This window comes from Cotesia typhae, unplaced genomic scaffold, assembly GCF_013202065.1.
Source record: "Cotesia typhae breed Kobodo isofemale line unplaced genomic scaffold, CoteBio_Ctyphae scaffold_70, whole genome shotgun sequence".
Lineage (NCBI taxonomy): Eukaryota > Metazoa > Arthropoda > Insecta > Hymenoptera > Braconidae > Cotesia > Cotesia typhae.
Genome location: NW_027423780.1, coordinates 2,275,654 through 2,294,575, shown reverse-complemented (window position 1 = coordinate 2,294,575; position 18,922 = coordinate 2,275,654). Strand labels below are relative to the sequence as shown.

The window sequence follows — 18,922 nt, the reverse complement described above, 5'->3', positions numbered from 1 at the left end:
AAATTGAATAATCGAAATTAATTCCATGCTTTATAATATTTAAATAATGGGCGTCAATAACTAGTTCATAATTTTTAAGTTGAATCTCATATTGACAGCCAGTCGACAGCGCTGTGATGCCTTTTTTTTTACTTTAACCTAAAAAATTTACTTTAAGAGTTTAAAATCCTCTGATTCAATAAATTATTTTTAAATTAATTTTTATATTTTCAATAGTAATTAATCATTTATGGAAATTGTTATTATTAAACTTTAATAATATTGATTACTTAATAATAAGTTTGAATAAATAAGAATAAGCAGATGATTCAACGCATGCGCAGTATAGGTGTCAATAATTGAGGCTAAGGTATATCAATAATAAGATCAATCAGTTTTTAACCTCTCAATAATTGGTGTATCGGGATACTCTATTTAATTATTTAAAATTAATTAGTAAATATCAGTGATTATCATTTTAAAATAATAAATTAATTAGTAAAAACATTACTTGAGACATTACCACAAACAAAATTCAACTATATTGATATTTAATTGCTTAAAAAAAATGAAATCATAACTTTGAATCTTACAGTGTCAATAATTGGGGCTTCTACCTTGTCAACGAAAAGTAAATTTGAAATGTCTTGAGTATCTTTTATTCATGGCTTTATGATTCTTAAAAATATTCAATCGAGTTACATTTAATTCATCTGCTCCCCCATTTCATAACTCAGTAATGAACAAATTTAAAAATCCGATTTTTTTGCATTGCGCTTACATTTTATATACTTTTTAGTACAAAAGTAAAAGGGGATAGGTAATATTTATACACCTTATTATTTTTATGAGTATGTTATGGCTTTAAGGTGAACTTACAGATTTATGGATAAAATTATTTTATAAATAATAAATATACTAACTCTTCTGTCCAACATCTAACAGCACTTAACTGACTAGAATCAAGATACCTAATTTATTTTCATTATTGTAAAAGTTATTACATACCAAGAGTTAATTATGTATTTTCTACTTGGCAGTGAAATCTGGCCAATAATTAACATGATAGCGCTGCGTTGTGCCTTCAAATAATCTATCAAGCCAATTAGGTAAACCTTCTAAAAGTTTATCTTGTTTTATAACATCATTCTTCATCTGAAACAAATCAATTTTATGAGATTAAAGGTATCAATACTCAATATTATTCATGTTATGAAAGTTATATATTGTTATACTTCATCCTGAGACATGTCTGAATCACTTGAATTATCGAAGCCTATAAATGCTCCAGCTTCTGCATCTTCAGACCGGTGACTCATTTGTTCAGTGATCCGTTCCATACGCTAGGCAGAATTTATAACAATTAGAATTGTGACATTAATTAGCATTTGTAAGTGCTATCATGTTTTATGTACGCAGTGATTGTCAAATAGTTAATTTATGAAAGTATTATTATTATTGCCAGTATATTTATATATATGAAATATATAGAAATATTTCAAAATTGGATAAACGTTTATCCCAGATTGAAAAACCGGCCCTAATATTAATTCATTTTTTCAGGAATGTCAATAACTATAACTGAATTAGCGATCAATTTTGATTTGATTTCCTATGAAATAGTAAATTAAATTCAACTATCTTGTAAGCACATGACAATATCTGATTTGCATTGACCCCGTTCAAGTTTACTAAGTACTCGAGAGGCCTGAACTTAGATTAGGATACCTTGCATTATTTTCTTACAGATATTTTTCAGAGAGAGTATAGTCATTTACAGTTTTTGGTTACAAGATTTTCTAAGAAATGTTAAGAACTTAGTGAATTTGAACAGGGCCATTATTTCACTAATTAAATTATAACGAAAAGTTAATTGATACAGCTTATGTTAAACTGTTATTATTATTAGTAATTTTGAAGATATTTCTATTGATGTTGATTACCTTAAACTCTTTATCTTTATTACATTCTGGATGTTTAGCATGATAAATGCAAAAATATTTACGGTGTCCGTTTAACGCTAAAACAGTACCAACACAATTCTTGGGATTTATATTCAACTCTATCAATTCAGGCAAACTGAGTGATAACAATTTTCTATACCAATTTAATCCTCGTTCCACATTCATATAACTAAACATTAATGTCTTGTTTTTTCTGTAAGGCCAAATGATTTTGTGAAATATTGGTATTAATTTTAATCTACTTTGGTGGTCAACTAACAATATTATAGTTCGACACCCAGGCTTTAATAATCGTACAAGCCCGTTATATTTTTCAGCACGTAATTCATGCAATCGTAATTGTGAAGTTACTTGCGTGGATCTAGAGTTATTTTCATAATAACCTTTCTTTCCTTGTATACTTATTTCTTCTAGTTTTATTAAATATGATAATCCATAAGTAACAGCTCCAATTAATATAAACGTTGTTACAACAGATATAAGGAGAAGAATTTGATTTTTTGATATATTATCAGATATATAATCAACCGCCAATAATGCTTTACCAATAATTCTATCTATAGTTCCTTGAGCATGCTCATCAGCTAATTCTTCAATTTTTGCTGCATAAGGTAATGCTTCAGTAGTACGTAACAGCCGTTGTATAGTTTGTTCTAAACTTTGTCTAGATTCATTCCATTTATTCTCGTCTTGAGTAGGCTCAATCCATCTTGTTTTGAGCCACTCATATTTTAAATTATTGACATCACGGCGCCAGATTATTACAATATGTAACAAGGGCTCCATTGGGCTACCTTCACTTGCACTTAATGCTGCCACAAATTCTGGCTGTGATTCTTTAAATATATAAGTGTATCTTACACGTTCAGTACTGTAAGGTGATTCTATTGCCGCTTGACGGAATTTATGCCTTGCCAAATCATGAATTGCACTATTTTGTGATACCAAAATAGCACATAACCGTTTTTGAGGTTTTAACCATTCGGGTGGGCATACTGAATCTAACATTGCTTGATTTGAAAGTCGTGGTAAAGTCAAGAAATTATTATTTGTGATTACATTATGCATTGTTTCACTCGATATATCTTTCATACTAACTGAAGCCATTGGCTTTTCAGAATTTTCATTAAATAATAATAAAGTATTTAAATCTTTAGGAATTTTATATTTTGTTACTATTGCGTCAGTCTCAGGTTTACCCATCTAAAAGCACAAACAATAAAAGGTCAATAATTTGACGGTGAATATGAATAGATAGATAAGTTAAAACATTTATTTTATCTAATTAAATCGTAAAACATTTATAGATTTATATCCAATTTCTAAAAATACTAGTATAATAATATAATCTCAGCTTTTGATCAAAATTATAGAATTGAAAAAAGTACAAATTAATTCATGTAGAAATGCTTTTAATTGCATTAAAATAGAATTCAATTAAATCAATCTAAAAATAAATGGAAACTCGATAAAAACATCGAATAAATTTTTGTTTTTGTATTTATTATTAAATTGCTTACTTGAACATATCCAAAAGCGACGCGCTCACGATGATGAAACGCCACAAGTAGATATCTTAACCTTGGTAATTCAAGTTTTTCGAATATCAGAGCTCGTATTCTATTGTCTACCCATCCAGACAAAAATTGATCAATATTATTTTCATTAATGTTTTGGATCAGCTTGTATGGAAATCTACTCCGTACGAATTCTGAAAAATTTTTTAATTACTAGTCATTTACTTAATGGAAGATCTTTTTCTTCTTGAGTATTAATTATGATCCAAATTCATTTCAATTATTGAATGATCATAAAATAGAGATTTAAAAAAATATTGACATATAAAGCAGAATGTTATAAAGCATAAAAATTTTTAGAGAGCAAATAGTATATTGTATGAAAGATGTATTAAAATAGAGACCCATAAATTGAAATAAACTATGAATTGTCTTTAAAATATAAGGTAGTACCCTCGCCAGAGGCGTTTTCTTAGGAATTTTTTAAAATTTTGGCAGATTAATATTCATATAATTCTGCATCGATTGACGCAAATTGAAAATTTTTGACCATCTAGTTTCAGAGATATTTAATTTCAAAGTTCGAATTTTTAAAGGAGGTTGTGCACTGTGATATACGGGATACCGAAAATTTTACTCGTATATTTTATTATAACTAAGAAACTTTTTTTAAGATTTTCATAAAAAACTAAATTATTATTAAAAAACAGCTATTATTTGTTTTTTTCAAACTTTCATTGATTTTTACCATCTAGATTTTTAAATATTATTAAAAAATAACTGTATTATTCAAAAATAACCATGAGTAGAAGTGAGTAAGGAATAGCAAGTGAGAAAGACAAAAATATTCTAAACTAGGGGAGGACCCAAATTTACTCGCACTATATGTCGCGAGGGTACTACCTTAAGATATCTTTGTCAAAATTTTTTTTACGAAACTTCTAAATTTTTTGACCGATCAATTCTTGAAATCATATAACCTTGTGCATGAAAATTTTCATTCCAATTTTTTGCATCGCATGGTGCACTATGGTCGTTTGACCGCAGTGGGTGAAAACGGGTGGTTGTAGGTGTGTGTGTTTTTTTTTATTTCTAAAATGTATTTAAGTTTTCAAAATTAATCAAAAATGATCGTATTGTTCTGAAACGTTTTGGATTGTTTATGTTTCAAACCAAAAAGTAAAAAATAATTTTTAAAATATTTAAAATAAGGATAGAAGGATTCCAAATAATGTATTCTACTGTAACAAAGCGCAGTGAGCTTTTATATCAATCTTTATAACTATTTGCAAAAGTAAAGCTATAATGAAAATATCTTCTAACTACTACGCACTTTTTACAATAAAATGAAATTTTGGTTATTTACTCTATTTTTATTTTAATTGAAAATTATTCAAAATTCTTTTGTACTTTTGTGTAATTTATTTTGAAAGTATGAATAATTCTTCCTATCATTCTGGGTATTTTAAATCCGTAACAATAATCATTTTTAACTTCTCGCGAAGAAAATCAATGGTTTTAAAAAGAGAAGTTATTGGTTTCACCCCGATTCTCGAAAGTCAAGTTCTCATCAGATCTTCACGTTTTGAGGTTTTAGGAAGCTGTTCTGACTATTCCCATGATGACGGCAGTATATCTGTCTGTCTATATGTGTGTGTGTGTACTAGCTGTTACCTGCTCTCTTCGCTGGACGCTTTATAGAATTGCATTTTTAGATCTAGACTTCAAATTTAATTGGAGTATTGTTTTGATTTGTACAAATTCCAAATGAGCATTGAAAGTTTCAATTAAAGTAATTGCCGGTGTCATAAGTGAAGTTGAAATCTACCTAGCTTTTAGTGCGACGACTTTCTCTGTTTTTAAAATTGTCTTAGTAACATAAATTTTCTGCAGAAAATTAATTGGACATGTTTTTGACGAATTCTGTTAAAATAAGTAGCCAAATTTCTTTTCCACAGATCAACTGTTCGGGAAATGTATTCATTTTAATTTGTTACATTTTCACGTTCCCGCAATAAAAACACAACTTTGTTTTACATATATAGATGTATGTGTGTGTAAGTCTCTCCTAACTTTTGAATGGCTTAACCAATTTGAACAAACTTGGTGGTGTTCGAAAGGGTTCAGAGGTTTGTTAGGAAATGAATAATCTTTTTGTGCTTGAAAAACTAGTCGAATGCTGCAAGTCTAATCAAAAACAATTGGTTCTATAAATAGATATCGTAATTGAAATTAAAAAAAAAATATGTTTTCATTAGCCACTAGATTTTCGAGCTCGAAAAAGTATAAAATAGAAAAAGATAGCCTGCAGGGTCAACAGTTTTCTAGATTTTTTTTAGCTGGATGACCCCGGTCGGGATCCTAGGATCCTAGTCAAGAAAAAAATTATTGAGTCAAGAAATTATTTATGATTCCACTAAATTTTCTTAGTACATGAATTTTTTTTATTGACTCAAGAAAGTTATTTTCTTCAAAATGGTATTCTTGGTTCAAAATTTTTTCTCTTGAATCAAGTAACTTTTTTATCAGAGTTCTTCATGAGATATTTCATCAACTAAATCATGATAAATGTTTGATGAAAAATATTATAAGAATTAAAAAAAAATTTGATACCATGTAATAATCACTGTGTGATACTAATCATATTGAATGTTAGTTTCAAAGGGATTTGGTTGATTGTGATAAGTAACAATAATAACTGAGAGGAATATCTTAGGTCAAACATTTTTTGGCTTTTTTCAAGTTTCATGAAACTTTTTAAAATGATACTCATGGAATATGATGTATTCTCTTGAATCAAGTTAATTTATTGAATGTGTATACATGAACTTTACTTAAAGACAAATATAAAAATAAAAACTTACCAATAATTTTGTTTACGTTAAACAAAGACTCTTTGTAAACACTCGAACGGCCATCTAATGTTACAGCGAGGCAAGGTAATGAATGAACCCCAACTTTTCTTGCAAAAGATGTTTCACGTTCTGCATGTGCTGTAACTAATTTAACGCCAATAGGTTCTAATTCATCGATCAATCGTCGCCAGGTAGGTTCAATTTGTATACAAGTGAAACACCAGTCGTAATAAAATAAAATTAAGTAGGGTGTACGATAACTTCTTGGTACAATAGTATTATCATATGTGCGATAGGAAATGCTCATTTTATGAAAGAATGATACATCTCGACTTTGGTAATGAAATTTAAAATTTCCACTATTAAATAGTTCATCAATTGGATCATTCATATGGAAGTTACTGGATTGTTTTTGTCGAGACATGTTTTCTTCTGTTATTCCATGATCATCAAATTTTTTCCTTCTTTCTGGGTCTGCTAATAATTCATAGGCTTTAGTAATTTCAACAAATTTATTTTCAGCAGCAGGATGATCAGTTTTATCAGGATGCCATTCTTTTACGAGGTTTTTATATGCTTTCCTTATTTCTTGACTAGTAACATGTCTTGTTACACCCAATACTTCATATGGATTTCTAAGTGGTTCTGATGCATTAGCGATTGATAGAATATTTACAACTATGAATATCATAAAAAAAAATACAGGTAATCTTCCAAATGATACGATATTTTTCATAGTTATTTCATCAAATATTTTACTAATGAATGATATTTTTTTGACAAAAATTTTTAGTGGTATTAAGAGTAATTGTATATAAATATTCAACCACGAAAACCAATCTATTATTTTTCTGTCATATAAATTCGTATTAGTTGTTTTAATGATATTTTCGTAATTAAGTTCAATTTTATCGTTTACTATTTTTTTTATTGATATAATTAAGCATTCTTATTTACATTTAAAAGAAAAAATATTAAACTCGAAGCCGCCAAAAATTACAGTTTTCCACTACTTCACAATTTTTTTTTTAAAATTCATCATATTTTTCATCTTATGTACTATTGGGGTCATACGGTTCAACGAGGGGGACAGAAATAGAATATTTCTATTGAATATTTGTTTCTTGAACTTCTAACCTTCATTTAATCCAAACGTATTATGGCCTATTCAACAATTAACTAAAATTTGACTATTTATTTTACAAATATTTAAGCTATTAAGTGTTTATAATTACTTAATGATAATTCAAATAATTCTTTATATTTATTAAAGAAGTGAATTATGTTATGAATCTAATTATTTTTTCATACCATTTTGAAGTGTTATCAAAGTAATGCACTACAAAATATTTTAAATAAACAAAAACCGTAATTTATCGTGGTGTTAATCGTTGATTTAAAAGTTTGTGAACTCACTAATATTATAATAAATTCTGACTATTTTTATTACTGTTTAATGGTAATAAACAGTAATCAACAAAATCATAAATAGTGATTATATATGTATAGAAACGTATAAACGGTTCACTTGTCATCTTAGCTATTTTTTAAAGTTCAGTTGGTAGCACTGAATGGCTGTGTTGAGCAACTGAGTCTAATTGTTAATTAATTTAATTGACCAAACATGATTTCAAATTTATAAAAATAAACTTTAAGCGGTTTGAGCTTTCGAGGAGAAATGTCGTTACATAGTTTATCCGATGAGCTTCAAACTTCATGATCCTTCACCATAGCTTTCATACTTACATGATAGGTAAATAAGCACACGTATTTCTACCACTTCTAAATGATCCTTAACCACTAATAGATATTTTTCGTTACATTCACGTATGTTTACATACATATACATATTATTGATGTGTATTCCATTAATACATATATGTATTTTACTAATTAGATTAAACTTATTATTATTTCTGCCCATCTATAATCAAGTTTTTTCTAAAACTGTGAAATAGTTCAATTGTTTATATAAAAAAGAAATACAATTTAATAATATTATTGTATAAAATCTTATTCTTTTAACAATAATTATCAATTGATTTTAAATGGGATACAACCCTGATTAAACAAAATGATTTGATATGATTAAAAATGATTATTTTTCTAATTATTTTTAATCCTGTCAAATCATGTAAATCATTTCAAATCATATCTCTTAAGGGGCATTCAACATTGTGAAATCATTTTTAATCATTTTGTTTAATAAGGGAAGATATGAATTTTTAATAAATTTTAATTTATTTCATTCCAATAATATGTAAAAGTAAATTCAACAAAATATCTGATATTTAACAATCTTATTTTTAGTTACAAATTGGTTACGTTATTATTTAGTTGTTGAAATGAAGGGTCATAAAATTTTCTCACACGTGTCTCTAATGACTTTTCCTCAGTCTTAAGTACCTAAGGTTTTCCGGAACTCGATTTTATACAATGTTCCTTTGATCTTAATCATAAACTATACTTGGTAAAAATAAAAATATTCTTTATAGTGAATATTCTACAATATAAGGCGTAAAATTTCTAAATGGGACGATTTCACTATTTAAATTGTAAATTTATGAAATATTCGAAATAATTTATATTATAATTAAATTCCCGCTTAGTTGCGAGGTAGTGTCACCTGCTAGATGCATCTAGAGGCATCACAACGCACACACTATAGATATTGGACATATTTGCAATATTGATTGTGTAGTTAACTAAAGTTTAATTAACAGTCGTCACGTTGGAGGGAAAAGTAAAACATTTGTATCACTCTTAAAGTTTTCTCATGTTAATTTTTACTCTTGTATACTTGTTATTTATTTAATATTTAAAAAATAATTTTTAGGTTATTTTTCAATACGTAAATCTTTCCATACTTGTTTAAAGATTATACGTAAATCTTTGTTACATCATATTCACAATGGTTACAGAATTTGTTGAAAATGACATTTCTCGAAAATGGGATCGGTGTTTCACCGATGGACTAATCAAATTGGGTAAGTAAATTTTTATAAACGTAGATTATAATTTTGACTTATAATTTGTTGATTATTATTAACAATGTTTTTTAGGTGGCGGTGTCGTCCTTGGATCTGTCGTATCTTTGATGTTTTTCAGAAGTAAATAAGATTATTTTATTTCATAGATTTATATACTGCAATATTAAAACTAAAAGGATGTATTTGATTTTGTAGACCTGAATAAGTGTAGAAAAAAATTATTTTCTCGTCTGTAAATTTTTGATATACCTCCTTTTGGTTCTAACGGTGGGCAAAGCTAAAAATATTTTCAGAAGTTTTATTTTTTTTTTCTTAAGAATTTTATTTTATTTTAATCCCAAAGATTGATAAAAATTCTAAAAATATATTCGATCATGATTGCCTTAAGACAGTAAAATTCTAAAACTAATCGGGCGTATAGTTTTTCCACTGGTATTCATCAATTAATAATGTAAACAATAGCGAAAAAATGAATGATAGTTTACAAAAATGATTCAACAACTCAATAAAATTTCATTTCATTTTCATAAAACTAAAAGGAATTTGACCATAAGTTAATAACTAAATTGAAAAAAAAAAAAAATATATATATATATAATAGTTATAGGTCCTTGAGGAAAAATTTCTCTGAAATAACTGTAAAAAAATTTTAATAAGTACGAATAATAGTTCATAAAGTTTTTTGTTTTCTTAAAAAGTCCGAAAAAGTCTTATTAAATCAGAAAAACTCTTTATTCGACTTAGAAAGTCAGGTTTTTACCAAGATTTCGGACTCTGCCAGAAAAGTCATTCAGAGTTCTTAAAACTTCTTGTAGGAATCCTTGTGGAAATAATTCTCTGAAAAATTTCTTAAAAAGTCAAATTTCCCCTGCAAGTTGGGACTTTCCTAAAGGGTTATTAAAGATTTGATAAGACTTATTCAGTTTTCCAGTAAAAAGGAGAGAAAGTTTCGTTTCAAAAAATTTACTGGTCAGAATTGGAGAAAATTGAAAATTAAACTATTGAAAGAATTAATGCATGTTCTGTAAAGAATTTTTTTTTCGAATAATATTTTCATCACAAAAATATTTCGATAAACATATAATCGCTCATAGTTGAGCATGTCAAAACATCAACAGCAAATAAAGTGCATTTGCTGGTAAAGACAGATACTACTCAGAGAGTAAATCAAATCAATATTTAATTTGGACTATAAACATATATAACTTAACTTTCTAGGTAGGAAAGAATTTTCTAACCATACGCCATCTATGAGAAACTGAAAATACTTCTTTTTTCAGTCAACTTTTTTCAGCAAGCTTGTCTAGTCGACAAGTTCAAAATGGTCGAAAATAGAGATACTGCTCTTAAAATTATGTGCGATAGCTCATTGGATCCGGAATGACGCCTAGAAAAATGTTCTAAAAGCGTTTATCAGCACATAAAAAATTGCAAAAGTTATAAATAATTAAAGATGAAAAAAAAGGTATGTCGTTTTATTGTTCTTTTAAAAAATACGTGCTACAAAAGTTGTTGCAGCGGCTGCTTCATCTGTCTACTAAAAATCAAATATAATTTTTAAACTATTAGAGATACGAAAATAAACATTCTAGTCAATATATAAAAGATTAAACGATCTTTTAAATGAGTTATTATCAAAAATTTTAATTATTGCTAATTTATTGTTATGCGCATTTGTTTATAAAAAGTAATTTTTTTTTCAATGTTTTTCAAATTTTCGTAATTTCTAGCTTTTTAAATAATGCCGATATTAATTTTTTTTCAGAAACTTTTTTGAAAAATGACATCATTTATAAATAAATGAAAAAAGCTTGCTGAAAAAAGTTGTTATAGTCCAATATATGTTATATTAAATATAACAAAAAAAAATATATGTTATAGTCCAAATTAAATATTGATTTGATTTACTCTCTGAGTAGTATCTGTCTTTACCAGCAAATGCACTTTATTTGCTGTTGATGTTTTGACATGCTCAACTATGAGCGATTATATGTTTATCGAAATATTTTTGTGATGAAAATATTATTCGAAAAAAAAATTCTTTACAAAACATGCATTAATTCTTTCAATAGTTTAATCTTCAATTTTCTCCAATTCTGACCAGTAAATTTTTTGAAACGAAACTTTCTCTTCTTTTTACAGGAAAACTGAATAAGTCTTATCAAATCTTTAATAACCCTTTAGGAAAGTCCCAACTTGCAGGGGAAATTTGACTTTTTAAGAGATTTTTCAGAGAATTATTTCCACAAGGATTCCTACAAGAAGTTTTAATAACTCTGAATAACTCTTCTGGCAGAGTCCGAAATCTTGGTAAAAACCTGACTTTCTAAGTCGAATAAAGAGTTTTTCTGATTTAATAAGACTTTTTCGGACTTTTTAAGAAAACAAAAAACTTGAAATGAACTATTATTCGTACTTATTAAAATTTTTTTTCAGTTATTTCAGAGAAATTTTTCCACAAGGGGGAGCTAGGTGTAGTAAAACGTGAATTTTTAGACATCAATAATGAATTATTAATGCCATGATAGTATGTCAAGAATTACAAATTTTTTTTTGCCAAGTCAGAACTATATATTCTAATCTAAGGGTCTATTAGAAAATTTAAAAATGAATTTTTTAAATATATACTCTTAGATTCAAGAAAAAAATTGTATACCAAAATAACGTATAGATATCTCACCTTTTAAACAAATAAACTTTCAGCAAATACATTTACTACGGCCTAGCTTTAAACTTAAACGTAATGCGTATTAATGCTATAGTCCTTAATTGATAAACATGTTAACAAATTAATCATACGATTTTTTTTGTTATAAAATTTCTTTTTCGAATTAAAATTCCAATAAGCATCCGCTGATAAAAAAAAATTAATAAAAAAAAAAATTGTATTCAATAATTATCTTAGAAATTATAAAATTTCATAAAAATTTTTCTTTCTTTATAAAACTTTTTCTTCGATTTTACTTTATATACTACCTGTATAAGGTTGCTCGGACATTAATGCACTCTTAAAGATCAAAAGCTATTTTTTTTATATGTTATGAATTGCTATCTCATACGTCTAAATTAATTTTTGGAATATATCTGATGAAGGGTTTTCGTTGAATAAATTATTAAAAAATTGAAATTTAACATGCATCCTATAGAGATTATTGACGAGATGCACATATATCGATTGATGTGATTTATGAAAATTAAAAACCAAAAAACTTCAATTTTAAGTAATCAACTTTCGTAGAATATGTTAAAAATAAAATAAAAATTTTCTGACGAAGGCTTTAACAATATTTTAATGCAAATGATAAGAAATTCACGAAAATATCAGTCCGACATACTTAAAAATAAACCAACCACGTGACATAGTGCAGTGTGGCAACGTTGCACAGAATAGAACGAGCCAATTTTGAATTTTAATCATTCCTGTATATTTATGGGTTATGTTTTTCAACTTAACACTACACAGCGAGATAAAAATAAACAGCTGTTAAGCGCGATGTTGCCAGATCCGCGATTTGTGAAAAAAATACTTGAGTCAGTATTTTACGCTTGGAAAAGAGTTTAAGCTTGAAAAACCACGTCGATCGCCACTAATCCGGTCAAAATTGGTGGATTCGTTCGAGCGATGTCGTGAACGAAAGAAAACCGAAAAAAAGGTTTTTTTTTTACATAATTTTGACATTTCTTTTCGGATCATCTTTGATAAAATAGAATAATCATTAGAGCTCAAAAAACCGCGTCGATCGCCGCCAAGAACGTGAAAATCGGTTGGTTGGTTGGAGAGATATCGTCGACGAAATATTTGGAAACAATCGTTTCTTTAACATAACTCCGACATTTTTTGGAATAATTCTTAAACGGCTCTACCGATCAATTCCAAGAACTCATCAGCCTTTAGCATTATAAAACCATATCGATCGCCGTCAAGCCAGTCAAAATCGGTCGATTCGTTCGAGAGATATCATGAACAAAAGAAAACCGAAAAAATTGTTTTTTCGGAGTTAACCCGAAATTTCTAGTTTAATCAATTTAAACTCAAAAATTTGTTATAAAACTAAAAAAATTGCGTAGAATGTCGCTAACCGCATGAAAGACAGTTGATTTGTTCAAAAGTTATTGCGGCTTGAAAATTCAAAAAATAATCTTCTATGGAACTTTTATCAGACTTTTGAGCTCGAAGAGTTCAAAAGCATAAAAAAGCTATCTCTTTGAGCTAGGAGAGCTATAACAAATAAATTGTATTTTTGAGCTCGAAGATCTCATTGACTCCGTAAATACTCCGAAAAAACTCCATCAGAACACCGACAAAACTCCGTGGATACACGAGTAATACTTGGCGAATACACCGCAAACACTCCGTGAGAGCGCCGGCAATACTCTATGCATACTCGTAAGAACACCGAAAACACTTCGTGAATACTCAGTGAGAACACTTGCAATACTCCACGAAAACTTGGATAAAAAGCTGTCGAAATCACGTGTCGTAACTGCACACAATACCCCGTGTTTATGCAGCTGAAACACGCTTACTCCAATTATACCCCGATCAAACTCCAAAAGGAAGTATGCTTCGCGTGAAGTCCGAGTTTACGCGGAGTCGTCGAAACCGCTAAGGAAATATGATGCATACATAAAATACTCTTTATTTGTACATTTTCATATAAATACACATACATTTCATTGCTAATATTTTTATTTAACCAGTCATTTCGAATTTTTCGATCATTCTCACTAAGATATAAGTTTATTAAGGTAGTACTACCGGTTTTAGAATTTCTGTTCAGAATTTGATTAAACGTGGCTTATAGGTGCATAATAATATCTTAATTAACCAGTTAAATTTTTGGAGGCCTACAGAGAACTGAAAAAAGATATTAATATTAAAAAATTTTTGCTTTTACCATTGATTCTTATGGGATGCCCGAGTTTATATTTTATTTCTCAAAACTTGACGTTCAGATTTCAATGAAATTAGTATCAACGGAAAGATAATTTTTTTCTTGACATTTTGGTCACTTCAAATTTGTATTTCAGAGCTTGTGACAAGAGTAATTAGTAAATAATTAAGAAAAAAGTGCTATGTTACTCATATGTGGCAACGCTGCTGACGAGGTTATGACGCGCGCGAAATTTAAACATGTATAGAATGCGGTCTTTGGTGACATTATTGTTATACATATTTTTTTTTTATTTCAATCAACATACAATATAACAACATACTTTTTATAAATACAATTTTATTATAAAAGAAAGCAACGAGTTACAAAACGTAATGAAACGTAAACATTAAATATTTTTTAAATATCTGTGTCTTTACTTTTAAAGTAATTAAAAATTTCGTTTAAAATTTTTTTGGTTTTAGTAACTTTCACAGCACCATTTTCATCCTTACCTAAAACTTGTTCTATACCAGCATATTTATTAGTTTTATAAGCATCTTCAAGGAGTTTGTAAGTTACATTTGCAACAGCCATCTTTTTCCTCATACCTATAGATACACAATCTTTCAGTAATTGAAGTTCTTTCATAGCCTTAGGCAAATTTTCTGAAAGTTTGATTTTATTACATGCATCATCCCAATTGAAAGAAGAGATAATTAAATTATCTGATGTTATTTTTAGTTTCTTTAAAATCTGATCTAATATAATTACGTCATGAAGAGCATCATGTGCTTGGTGATTATCAATCTCCAACTCTCTAGTAATATTTTCTAATTTATTATCACCTTTTTTAGTTTTACCAGTCTTCTTTTTTATCACAGGCAGTGAATCACAATACCCTGAAATAATAGCATGAAAATGTTCTTTTAAAAAACATTTATCCAGAGCACTCATCAGACGAAGATAATCAAAAGCACAATTATGAGCAGTTAAAATACATCTTCGTTGAAACAAGCTTAAAAATTCATAGAACCCGATTAATGCTTCTGATAAAGTCACAGTTAGAACAGGTTTACCATGAAGTACAAGCTTACCATTAACTAATCGTAAGCAATGGACTTTACTTGCTTTTTCAGATATCGTTTGAGTCGGCTTGATATAAACTGAAAATTCATATTGATTATGCTTCGCAGCAATTTGAAGTATATCTGAGGTTTTGGAAAAACTACCCGTTTCTAAATCGAATAACACTATAATCGGTTCCTCACAAGTTTTTACATTTGTAATAGGAAGACTTTCATGGAGAGATTGACGTAGTCCAACATTGCTCTCGTACATAATACCTTCTTTAGCTTCATTTTTATTTTTCAAAGCAACTTTAGATTTTTTTAATGCAATGCGTTTCAACTTAGCTGCTCGGGTCAAAGAATTAGCATATCTTTTTGACTGAAAGAGTCAATGTTATCACAATATTTTTTACGATAAATCCCAGATGATATTTTTAAATTGTCTGTTAAACGAGTAATATATCGTTCTCCTAAATTCTTTTTACTTATTGCACATGCTACTCTTCCATCTCCTGCAGCGGACTTACTGTACAGTCGAGTTTTTGGAGCTTTACTCACAATCATTGCGTTCAAGCTCTCATTAGGATTGCTGGAAGCTCCACTAACAAACTGACTTGACTTAAGTGCTAAATTTTCAAATATTTGTTTTAAGGCCTCGAATAAATTTGGGTCTTTAAAACCGTCACCAATATTTGTGTGTTGATAATTTTCAGGGTTTGTTTTATAACTACACCAATTCCCACAGTCATCATGATAGTTAAAAGCATGATAAGGAATGTTTTTAATAGCTTGTGCCATGTTAATTTCATGTCCTTGATTTTGTGATACACAGTAGTTGAAACATTTTTTTAAATATTGAATAGCATTAGTATTTAATTCTTTAAAATTCTTACTTATTTTGTATAATTCACTAACGACACCTTTTGATGTGTGATTTTATCAGACTGTTTTAAAATTTCATGGTCATTTGCCGCTCTAACGGCACAAATAGAGCTACTATCGTTGTCAGCGATGAATATTCCAACTTCAATATTGCAGGCTCGTAAAGTTTGATTGTCTTTAGTCAGAAGAACAGCCGCATGAGGCTCCATGGCCTTAGCACTACCTACGAAGTTCATGCGACAATCATGATCACTGGGCAAATGACCTAGATCGCATTTAGCGCATTTGCGATTTAACGTTACATACGCAATAACTTTTTTGAAAAATATCCTATCAAAGCTGCTGTTCCTGATAAACTATCATACGTTCTTCCTGTGCCTCTTGTGAACCATCCCATATCAAAAGACACTGCAACGCGTATGATCTGGTCATCTGAAATACTCTTATTTTCAATATCAGATTTACTTGAGGAAGGGAAGAGGAAATCTTCTTGGGTATTGGAAGATCTGAAAAAGCAAAGAATAAAAAATAAACGCATGTATTTTTAGACCTCATTATTTATTAACATTCGCTATGAATGCCGAAAATGTTATGTTGATGATAAATGCCGAGAGGTGAATAAACATTACTAAAAATAATTTATAATTAGTTCCCAAAAATTAATAATTAAAATATAAATAGTGTATATTATGTACAATTTCATCTCAAAAAAATTTAAACAATAATCGTTGCATTATTAACAAGTTTTCATCAAGTAGAATATATTCCTAAAATTAGCAAACTTTAAAATATTACTAAATATTTTTACAAAAAGTTACTTTAACATGGCGCTATGACTTACAACATAGTTTTCAAATTTTCATCATTTTCAATCGTCAATCGTCGTTCTTCTTGAGCAGCTTTTAGGCAACTTTCATGGGCTAAGCTTTCAATACCTCCAATTACTTCTTTTTCATGAGTTTTAAAAGTTTTCCAATTCATTTCTGGAATATCCATTGCAGTCAATACTTTGTTTATGTGGGTATTTCCCATTCCACTATTCATAGAACCTAAAATAAATAAATAAATTACAGTATTATCAATGGTCCAAAAATATATTATTAAACATGTTAAACATTTTAAATATAATTCTAATTAAAACTGTTTAATTTATACCTACCGACTACGAGCTGAGTATTAGAGTCATAATGACTGTTACCATTAGACACCAAGTGTTGTTTGTCAGTTGATACTCCACTTGCTTTATTACACCTTCTACACTTGATAAACAACATTGATGCCAATCCTATTCGTCTTTCAAATTCGATATCCGTTAGTGATAATATAGATTTACAATAAATACAAAACATATTTTTCCCTAATGTTTTCAAATGAACAATTCGACGACCCGAGTCATTGTCATTGGTTGTAGGGTTAGGTGACGTAAACTTTCCATACTCGTCACTTAATTTTTTTGCTAATTTAACATGATTCACATATTTATTATACCTTTTTTCGGTTACTCTTTTACCTTTCCAATGAAATATTTTTTTTTTATGATGTGATAAATTTAATTCTGACATTTTCATAATGCATAACCCATAATTTTTATAAGTAAACAAATGTTTGCGCTATAGACTCTTGCGCATGGTCTTATTTTTTATCTCTTTTACTTTTACACGGTGTTGCCAAATATAAATACTATGCTAGTCAAACTACACATAGCACTCATTTGACACTTGTGGTATCGGTAGTACTACCTTAATATGATAAATAAAATTATTCACAAAGTGTGTAGGCTAAGTCATAATTGAGAGTTTCTATTTCATTTACAGGAAAATGGCCAATTGTGATTAGCGCTGGGTTTGGTCTGGGAATGGCTTATTCAAATTGTGAAAAAGATATCAATTCATTACTACATCAATCAACGTCTACAAAACATAACTGTAGTAATTGAAAATAAACACTTTTTATTATTAATAGAAGATAATAAATTTTTGCCGAAAAATGATAAGCATTATATAATTATTGCAATAATTCTACAATAAAATATTCAGAAAAATGTTGAAAATAAATTTTTATTTTCAGGTTATTTTCCTCAATATTTTTCTAATACTTATATTGATAATTTTTAATCTATGGTTTTCATTCTTAGATATTTAGCAGCTCATGATTAAAGTTTTTGAACATATTTTCTTCATGAATTAACTATAAGTAAATGTAAATATAAAAAAGTTTGGAAAATCTGAAAATAAGTCACATTACTGACTTTCAAAATAAAACCACGTATATTATTAAGTGTTGACTGATACCTACTCGCTTCCTTGAGTACACTATCAATTTAAATGTGAAACTAAACTGTTTATTATGATGAAATGTCCAATTTCGAATTGATAATTGGTGTAAATTTTGGATATTCTTTAGTATCCATAAAAAAACTCCTTCAGATAAATTTTGATATTTTTTCGATCACTGGTTCAAAGATGATCTAAAATAGCTCAAATTCAAACTTTTTTTTTTTTTTTCAAAATTTTGGTTTTTTCATGACAATGGATAAAAAATGTAAGGAACAATTTTATAGGAAATTATATGCCCTACAATTTTTGTCATTGAACAATTTGTCGTAATGCTAAAAGTTTAGTAACTACCGCCTCCTAAAATATAAAATCGCAGAAAAATATATTTTTCACGTCTATGAAAACTAATTTAATAGATCTACATGAAAAAGTCGAATCGAAAAATTGTATAGCATAGAACTTACTAAAATCTGACGGCAGTAAAATTTTTTAAATCAGTAAATCTACAGCTAGTA

The 18,922-nt window shown here is 28.3% G+C and overlaps 3 protein-coding genes across 5 annotated transcripts; 1 reads left to right on the top strand and 2 right to left on the bottom strand.

Annotated features, from left to right (window-relative positions):
* Positions 1-121: 121 nt before the first annotated feature.
* Positions 122-7,613, bottom strand: L(3)80fg (dnaJ homolog subfamily C member 16 l(3)80Fg). The gene is made up of 5 exons (XM_074258094.1): positions 6,325-7,613; positions 3,464-3,654; positions 1,923-3,146; positions 1,215-1,322; positions 122-1,134 (listed from the first exon to the last, which is right to left on the bottom strand). Exons 1-5 carry the CDS (start codon positions 7,049-7,051, stop codon positions 1,009-1,011), a joined length of 2,376 nt encoding a protein of 791 aa, XP_074114195.1. The 5' UTR covers positions 7,052-7,613; the 3' UTR covers positions 122-1,008.
* A 1,293-nt stretch (positions 7,614-8,906) lies between these two features.
* On the top strand, positions 8,907-18,185 carry LOC141537236 (MICOS complex subunit Mic10). Of its 3 annotated transcripts, none has more exons than XM_074258097.1 (4): positions 8,907-9,058; positions 9,152-9,302; positions 9,378-9,425; positions 17,946-18,185. In XM_074258097.1, exons 2-4 carry the CDS (start codon positions 9,227-9,229, stop codon positions 18,065-18,067), a joined length of 246 nt encoding a protein of 81 aa, XP_074114198.1. In that variant the 5' UTR covers positions 8,907-9,058; positions 9,152-9,226; the 3' UTR covers positions 18,068-18,185. The 3 variants fall into 3 exon arrangements, with proteins under 3 accessions (XP_074114198.1, XP_074114200.1, XP_074114197.1); XM_074258099.1 differs by having other exon boundaries at positions 8,936-9,069; XM_074258096.1 differs by having other exon boundaries at positions 9,013-9,302.
* LOC141537235 (uncharacterized) lies at positions 16,807-17,925 on the bottom strand. The gene is made up of 2 exons (XM_074258095.1): positions 17,291-17,925; positions 16,807-17,180 (listed from the first exon to the last, which is right to left on the bottom strand). Exons 1-2 carry the CDS (start codon positions 17,697-17,699, stop codon positions 16,969-16,971), a joined length of 621 nt encoding a protein of 206 aa, XP_074114196.1. The 5' UTR covers positions 17,700-17,925; the 3' UTR covers positions 16,807-16,968.
* Positions 18,186-18,922: the final 737 nt, after the last annotated feature.

What these genes read in the sequence shown, in the direction of transcription:
- LOC141537235 (XM_074258095.1), bottom strand. Translation starts at nt 17,699, where the DNA reads ATGAAAATGTCAGAATTAAATTTATCACATCATAAAAAAAAAATATTT. An exon ending in TAATACTCAGCTCGTAGTCG is followed by an intron (nt 17,181 to 17,290) that starts GTAGGTATAAAT and finishes TATTTATTTTAG; the next exon opens with GTTCTATGAATAGTGGAATG.
- LOC141537236 (XM_074258097.1), top strand. Translation starts at nt 9,227, where the DNA reads ATGGTTACAGAATTTGTTGAAAATGACATTTCTCGAAAATGGGATCGG. An exon ending in CGATGGACTAATCAAATTGG is followed by an intron (nt 9,303 to 9,377) that starts GTAAGTAAATTT and finishes AATGTTTTTTAG; the next exon opens with GTGGCGGTGTCGTCCTTGGA. An exon ending in ATCTTTGATGTTTTTCAGAA is followed by an intron (nt 9,426 to 17,945) that starts GTAAATAAGATT and finishes TTTCATTTACAG; the next exon opens with GAAAATGGCCAATTGTGATT.